Here is an 8,494-nt window from a genome sequence, read left to right on the forward strand (position 1 = left end):
CAAGTATTGTGATTGGCCGAGAGGTGTTCAAAGCCGTGATGTAATGGGCGGTCACGGTTAAATCACCTGTTATGATATCCATGATATCCATACGCCCGCAGCACTGGACCCTAACCCTAACCCTGTCCTAACCCTTACCCTGGCCCTAACTCTAACCTGTCCTAACCCTTACCCTGGCCCTAACCCTAACCTGCCACTTCCCTTTGCTACAATGTTTGAAATATGTTGTCACTGGTGCCTTCTGGGAGGAGAGGTGAAACAAGCCTCTTGGCCTACAGTCTCTAGCCACTGTTGCCTTGGTTACTGTAATATAAACTCCAGCCAGTGTTGCCTTGGTTACTGTATAACGTGGTGGAGCTGTAGTTTGTTTGTTTACAGCTGTGACTGCTGGGTCAGAACCAGAACCCTCCTTCTTCCACCTTCATACTGTGTTTCTGCTAACCCTAACTCTAACCCTGTCCTAACCCCAACCCTGTCCTAACCCTTACCCTGGCCCTAACCCTGTCCTAACCATAACCCTGTTCTAACCCTTACCCTGGCCCTAATCCTGTCCTAACCCTAACTCTGTCCTATCCCTGTCCTAACCCTAATTGATTGACAGGCTGGGTTACCAGGGCTACAGCTCCGACTGACAGGCTGGGTTACCAGGGTTACAGCCCCAGGTTTTCTCCGACCACAGACAGAGTCGTCCACCTGTTGTTTGACCTCCAGATGCTCAAGATGAAATAAAGAAACAGAAATAGATGAAATAAAGAAACAGAAATAGCTGCAACAAAATCATGGACATGCCGTGAATGAAGTGACGAAGAGAGAGAGGGAAGGAGAAAGAGGAGGAGAGGAAGAGGAGGAGAGGAAGGAGGAGGAGAGGAAGGAGGAAGAGGAGGAGAGGAAGAGGAGGAGAAGAAGGAGGAAGAGGAGGAGAGGAAGGAGAAAGAGGAGGAGAGGAAGGAGGAAGAGGAGGAGAGGAAGAAGAAAGAGGAGGAGAAGAAGGAGGAAGAGGAGGAGAGGAAGGAGAAAGAGGAGGAGAGGAAGGACGAAGAGGAGGAGAGGAAGGAGAAAGAGGAGGAGAAGGAGGAGGAGGAGGGGAAGGACAAAGAGGAGGAGGAGAGGAAGGAGAAGGAGGATAAGGAGGAAGAGGAGGGGAAGAGGAAGAGGAGGAGGGAAACGACAAAGAGGAGGAGGAGGAGAAGGAGGAAGAGGAGGAGGGCTGAGGGTTCAATAGTGTCTCAATATTGGTTTGTCCATATTAGTCCATGTGTGACACCAAAGCCACGCCTGAATGTTGGGATTGAATTCACCTCATTCCAAGACTCCAGGAGACTATTCTGGAACACTAGAAAGACGATCCTCCTCCTCCTCCTCCTCCTCCTCCTCCGCCTTCTCCTGGCTCCTCCCCTCCCTCTTCCTCCCCTCCTTCTTCCTCCCCAAAGCTTTTTCTTTCCCAGCCAAACCTGAGTGGGGGGCTAAAGTTAGCCCCCCCGCGATCCTATATAACCCCCCGGGGAACAGCGCTGACATGCCAGTCACATCAGCTTCTCTTCTTGACCAACCAACCCAACAGACTCAGAGATGGTGAGTGTCCTGCTGCTCTCCATGGAGAGCGTCTCCAGCATAGAGGACCTTCTAGTTTTGACTGAGAGCATCGCTGATAGGATGCAACTGCAGGCTGGAACATGGCCTCCGAACTGCCTAGCTGTAGTCTGTCTGTAGTCTACTGTAGTCTGTGATTTGCCAATTTGAACTCACATTTGTCCAATCAATCAATCAATCAATCAATCAATCAATCAAACAATCAATATGTTCATTGTCCAGTAGAGTGCTGCCTAGTCCACAAGAGCCATGGTTCCTAATACTGATGGGTTGATTGATTGATTGATTGATTGATTGATTGATTGATTGATTGATAACAGTGAAATCAGTCAGACACACGGTAGTCTGGGATGGTTGTAGTGTTGTTGTTTCACTGTGTGACTGAAAGGCAGTTAAAAGCAGCGCAGAAGGTTGTGTCGTGTTAGAAGGTTGTGTGTCGTGTTAGAAGGCTGTGTGTCGCGTTAGAAGGTTGTGTTGTATTAGAAGGTTGTGTGTCGTGTTAGAAGGTTGTGTGTCGTGTTAGAAGGCTGTGTGTCGTGTTAGAAGGTTGTGTGTTGTGTTAGAAGGCTGTGTGTCGTGTTAGAAGGTTGTGTGTCGTGTTAGAAGGCTGTGTGTCGTGTTAGAAGGCTGTGTGTCGTGTTAGAAGGTTGTGTGTCGTGTTAGAAGGCTGTGTGTCGTGTTAGAAGGCTGTGTGTCGTGTTAGAAGGTTGTGTGTCGTGTTAGAAGGCTGTGTGTCGTGTTAGAAGGCTGTGTGTCGTGTTAGAAGGTTGTGTGTCGTGTTAGAAGGTTGTGTGTCATGTTAGAAGGTTGTGTTGTGTTAGAAGGTTGTGTGTCGTGTTAGAAGGTTGTGTGTCGTGTTAGAAGGTTGTGTTGTGTTAGAAGACTGTGTGTCGTGTTAGAAGGTTGTGTGTCGTGTTAGAAGGTTGTGTCGTGTTAGAAGGTTGTGTGTCGTGTTAGAAGGTTGTGTGTCGTGTTAGAAGGCTGTGTGTTGTGTGAATGTTCCGTGTGTGTGTCTGTTCCGTGTGTGTGTGTGTGTGTGTGTGTGTTTTTCTGTAGGATGTGTGTTGCTGTTTAGACACAGCTGTGGTCATGTGTGAGGGTGTGTGAGGGTGTGTGAGGGTGTGTGAGGGTGTGAGGGTGTGTGAGTGTGTGAGGGTGTGTGAGGGTGTGTGAGGGTGTGTGTGGGTGTGTGAGGGTGTGTGAGGGTGTGTGAGGGTGTGAGGGTGTGTGAGGGTGTGAGGGTGTGTGAGGGTGTGTGAGGGTGTGAGGGTGTGTGAGGGTGTGTGTGGGTGTGTGAGGGTGTGTGAGGGTGTGTGAGGGTGTGAGGGTGTGTGAGGGTGTGTGAGGGTGTGAGGGTGTGTGAGGGTGTGTGAGGGTGTGTGAGAGTGTGAGGGTGTGTGAGGGTGTGTGAGGGTGTGTGAGGGTGTGTGAGGGTGTGAGGGTGTGTGAGGGTGTGAGGGTGTGTGAGGGTGTGTGAGGGTGTGTGAGGGTGTGTGAGGGTGTGAGGGTGTGTGAGGGTGTGTGAGGGTGTGAGGGTGTGAGGGTGTGTGAGGGTGTGTGAGGGTGTGAGGGTGTGAGGGTGTGTGAGGGTGTGTGAGGGTGTGAGGGTGTGTGAGGGTGTGAGGGTGTGTGAGGGTGTGTGAGGGTGTGAGGGTGTGTGAGGGTGTGTGAGGGTGTGTGAGGGTATGGAAACTCTGGTTGTTTCTCATCTAGTGAGTTTCACCACATGAGGAAGTTCTTTTTCCTGCTCCTGCAGATCACAGAGCCTTTTTAGCCCAGTATGACCCAGTTAGCCCAGTATGACCCAGTTAGCCCAGTATGACCCAGTTAGCCCAGTATGGCCCAATTCTGCCCCAGTGCAGTGACAGTCTTGTGTTGCCCCCCACCACCCCCACCCCCCCACCCCCCCACCACCCCCAGGCACCCAAGAAGGCCAAGAAGAGGCAGCAGCAGGGAGAGGGAGGTTCCTCCAACGTGTTCTCCATGTTCGAGCAGAGCCAGATCCAGGAGTACAAGGAGGTGAGGACACACACATACACACACACACCACATACACACACACACACACACACACACACACACACACAACCTTCTAACACAACACACAACCTTCTAATACAACACACAACCTTCTAACACAACACACAACCTTCTAATACAACACACAACCTTCTAACACAACACACAACCTTCTAATACAACACACAACCTTCTAATACAACACACAACCTTCTAACACAACACACAACCTTCTAATACAACACACAACCTTCTAACACAACACACAACCTTCTAATACAACACACAACCTTCTAATACAACACACAACCTTCTAACACAACACACAACCTTCTAACACAACACACAACCTTCTAATACAACACACAACCTTCTAATACAACACACAACCTTCAACATCACATATATACCGCACACTTCACACACAATTCACACACTTAACAGACATACCACATAACACAAACCCCACACACACCACACAGACACACACACTTCATACAGACCCCACACACACCATACCCTAACCCTTTACACTAGTAACACACACCTTACCCTAACCCTTTACACTAGTAACACCACCATACCCTAACCCTTTACACTAGTAACACACACCTTACCCTAACCCTTTACACTAGTAACACCACCTTACCCTAACCCTTTACACTAGTAACACCACCTTACCCTAACCCTTTACACTAGTAACACCACCTTACCCTAACCCTTTACACTAGTAACACACACCTTACCCTAACCCTTTACACTAGTAACACACACCTTACCCTAACCCTTTACACTAGTAACACACACCTTACCCTAACCCTTTACACTAGTAACACACACCTTACCCTAACCCTTTACACTAGTAACACACACCTTACCCTAACCCTTTACACTAGTAACTGTGGCTCCAGTCCCAGTAGTAGACAGTGAGATGGAACAGGACAAGCAGGTCAGACAGCTGCACCTCCAAACACATGACTCATGTTTATTCCTGTCAAAAAGTACCACTAAAACGCTGAATTCACTGAGGAACATCACAACGCTTTCACTTTTAACAAAAATGTCGTTGGCGATCAAAGGTAGTTACTCTATCAGTACTAAATATAACGTTTAATTTGCCTTGAAAAGTTCACAGCGTGGCTCAGAAACACTCTTCCATTTTCCATCTCTGGGAAGAACGATGGAGGCTGATGTTTCTATAGAAGATGGATGGAGGCTGATGTTTCTATAGAAGATGGATGGAGGGTGATGTTTCTATAGAAGGTGGATGGAGGCTGATGTTTCTATAGAAGATGGATGGAGGGTGATGTTTCTATAGAAGGTGGATGGAGGGTGATGTTTCTATAGAAGGTGGATGGAGGGTGATGTTTCTATAGAAGGTGGATGGAGGGTGATGTTTCTATAGAAGGTGGATGGAGGGTGATGTTTCTATAGAAGGTGGATGGAGGGTGATGTTTCTATAGAAGGTGGATGGAGGGTGATGTTTCTATAGAAGGTGGATGGTGGGTGATGTTTCTATAGAAGGTGGATGGAGGGTGATGTTTCTATAGAAGGTGGATGGAGGGTGATGTTTCTATAGAAGGTGGATGGAGGGTGATGTTTCTATAGAAGGTGGATGGAGGGTGATGTTTCTATAGAAGATGGATGGAGGGTGATGTTTCTATAGAAGGTGGATGGAGGGTGATGTTTCTATAGAAGGTGGATGGAGGGTGATGTTTCTATAGAAGGTGGATGGAGGGTGATGTTTCTATAGAAGGTGGATGGAGGGTGATGTTTCTATAGAAGGTGGATGGAGGGTGATGTTTCTATAGAAGGTGGATGGAGGGTGATGTTTCTATAGAAGGTGGATGGAGGGTGATGTTTCTATAGAAGGTGGATGGTGGACCTCCAGTCTCCTGATGTCTGAGTGGCTCCAGCAGAAATGTCTCCGTCAGCAGAAACAACAGTAAATCGTTGTCAACCTGCTCTGGCATAGGTCACGAGTCTCCCCCCCCCCACCCCCACCGTGCCTGCTGCACCCATCTTTAAATGTCTCAAGGGGCCTGTCGTGCATTCCGAGACCATTTCAACACCTTAGAAAGACAAGTGGCCCCTCAGCTGTCAAGTCCCCCCCACCCCACAACACCAGCTGGGGTTTCACAGGCTAACACAGCCTGCTGTGGGGAGGTGGAGGGGGGGGGGGACTCCTTGAAGTGATCATCATGGGAACATCTTGTGCCTAATATCCTCTCTCAATGTAGTCTACACTAGCTACCAATGTATTATTATTATTATTATTATTATTATTATTATTTATAATAATAATAATATGCCTCCTCCACACATACATAATAATAGGCCTGAACTCAACAACAACAACAACAACAACAACAACAACAACAACAATAATAATAATAATAATAATAATAATAATAATAATACACTCCTCCCCACCAGGCCTTCACCATCATCGACCAGAACAGGGATGGCATCATCTCCAAGGACGACCTGAGGGACGTTCTGGCCACCATGGGTCAGCTCAACACCTCCAACGAGGAGCTGGAGGCCATGGTGAAGGAGGCCAGCGGGCCCATCAACTTCACCGTGTTCCTCACCATGTTCGGAGAGAAGCTAAAGGGTCGGTTTCTCTCCTCTTTCTCTCTCACTCTCTCTCTCTCTCTCTCTCTCTTTCTCTCTCTCTTTCTCTCTCTCTCTTTCTCTCTCTCTTTCTCTCTCTCTCTTCTCTCTCTCTCTCTTTCTCTCTCTCTTTCTCTCTCTCTTTCTCTCACTCTCTCTTTCTCTCTCTCTTTCTCTCTCTCTTTCTCTCACTCTCTCTTTCTCTCTCTTATTGGGTTAGGGTTCATCCTGTAGTATAGTTAGTGGGTAGGCGAGGTTGATGTTGATTGACAGCCCTCTGCCCCGCCCCCAGGCGCTGACCCAGAGGATGTCATTGTGAGTGCCTTCAAGGTTCTGGACCCCGAGGCCACCGGCACCATCAAGAAGGAGTTGTATGTTACCCACAATGCACCGCTTTACCCACAATACACAGCTTTACCCACAATACACAGCTTTACCCACAATAAATCAAATCAAAGTTTATTGATCATGTACATAGACATACCCGGTAGCTAGCTGCTCAACAATACAGCAAACAACAATCAAACAATCAACAAAACAACACAGAATAATAATAACAATAATAACAATAATAATAATAACAATAATAACAATAATAATAATAGTAATAATAAAACAATGACATAAGGTGGTAAAGTGTCTAGCAGTAGAACACAACAACAATACTACTTCCCTCTGTCTATCCTAAACTATTCTGTGGTCTAGTCGATAACTGTCCCCTCCTCCCCCATCCCCCCCCCCTCTCCCCTCCTCCCCCCCCTCCCCTCCCCCCCTCCCTCTCTCTCCAGCCTTGAGGAGCTGCTGACCACCCAGTGTGACAGGTTCACTCCAGAGGAGGTGAGATATCATCTATCATTCTATACCTTTACCTGCCGTTATCTCTCCATCCTTCTATCTATCATTCTATACATCTATCAGTCATTCTTCTATCAATCAGTCAGTCTGTTATTAAGTTAACATGTAGTTGAGTTGTCTCTAACCCCCCCTCCTCCTCCTCCTCCTCCTCCCTCTCTCCTCCCTCCTCCCTCCCTCTCTTCCTCCTCCTCCCTCTCCCTCTCTCCCTCTGTCCCTCCCTCTCTCCTCCCTCCTCCCCCACACTCTCTCCCTCCTCCCTACCTCTCTCCCTCCCCCTCCCTCCCTCTCCCTCCTCCTCCCTCCCTCCAGATGACCAACCTGTGGGCTGCCTTCCCTCCTGATGTGGCTGGTAACGTGGACTACAAGAGCATCTGCTACGTCATCACACACGGAGAAGAGAAGGAGGAGTAACTCCCCTTCTCCCCCTCCGCCCCTTCACCTCCCCCCCCACCACCCCCATGGCTCGCTCACACACTCCCTCGCTCCCTCGTTCTCTCTCTCCTCTCCTGCTCACTACGAGAGACTGACCCCCCCCGGGGAGAAAGGAGGAGAGGAGGGAGGATGGGGGCGTGTCTGTGTGGGAAACAAGGGACACAGGATTATTTACAATAAACTAATCTTGTACATGGAAACAGCTCCTCTATCTCTCTCTCTTCCTGCCTCTCCTTCATCCCCCCATCACTCATGGCTCTCTCTCTCTCTCTCTCTCTCTGCGGGGTGGAAGTGCATATCATACCTACATCATGTATGCATACGCTCAGATGTTTATTTGAAACAAGTGAACGTTCTGATCTACAAGGACTTCTGGTCTCTCCGGGATGTGTGTGTGTGTGTGTGTGTGTGTGTGTGTGTGTGGAGGAACTGATGGACTCTATGCGTGTATAGAAAAGTGGACCAGTAAAAGAGGAGGGTATATGTTCTACAATAGATCTCTTACCCCTCTCTCTTTCACTTCATCCCTCCTTCTCTACGTAGAGGAGAACAGAAGCGTGTGATTGATCTGCAGATCATAGCTGCTGTGGAAGAGAGAGAGAGAAAGAGAGAGAGAGTGTGAGGATGAAGGAAAAGAAACTAAATGAAACGTATTTGTTTCATCCCCTTCATCCTTTCTCTCCAACTTGCTGCTGTTTCCCCCTTGTTGCCGTGACGACTGTATCTATATATCTCCAAACCTGTAACCAATAAAAACCAATGTCTTTCGTACCACTGTCTCCTTCCTCTCTTTCTCCTTCTCCTTCTCTCTCTCTTCTCACCCTCCTTCTCTCTCTCTTCTCACCCTCCTTCTCTGCCTCTTTCTCTGGCTTACTGGGCACCATCAATGCACAAGGACGTACAGTAGAGGGCGCTAGACTAAGACCAGTGTTGGGGTTAGGGTTAGGGTTAGGGTTAGGGTTAGGCTGCTCTGAACATGGAT

At 48.3% G+C, this 8,494-nt stretch overlaps 1 protein-coding gene across 1 annotated transcript; it reads left to right on the forward strand.

Annotated features, from left to right (window-relative positions):
- Window positions 1-3,498: 3,498 nt before the first annotated feature.
- LOC310816719 (myosin regulatory light chain 2, skeletal muscle) lies at window positions 3,499-7,491 on the forward strand (the record flags this gene model as incomplete). The annotated part of the gene is made up of 5 exons (XM_083686998.1): window positions 3,499-3,609; window positions 6,046-6,226; window positions 6,518-6,596; window positions 7,014-7,062; window positions 7,390-7,491. Exons 1-5 carry the CDS (start codon window positions 3,574-3,576, stop codon window positions 7,489-7,491), a joined length of 447 nt encoding a protein of 148 aa, XP_083543124.1. The 5' UTR covers window positions 3,499-3,573.
- Between the last annotated feature and the right edge of the window lie 1,003 nt (window positions 7,492-8,494).

The sequence above is a fragment of the Argentina silus genome, assembly GCF_951799395.1.
Source record: "Argentina silus genome assembly, chromosome: 16".
In the NCBI taxonomy this organism is placed as follows: Eukaryota; Metazoa; Chordata; class Actinopteri; order Argentiniformes; family Argentinidae; genus Argentina; species Argentina silus.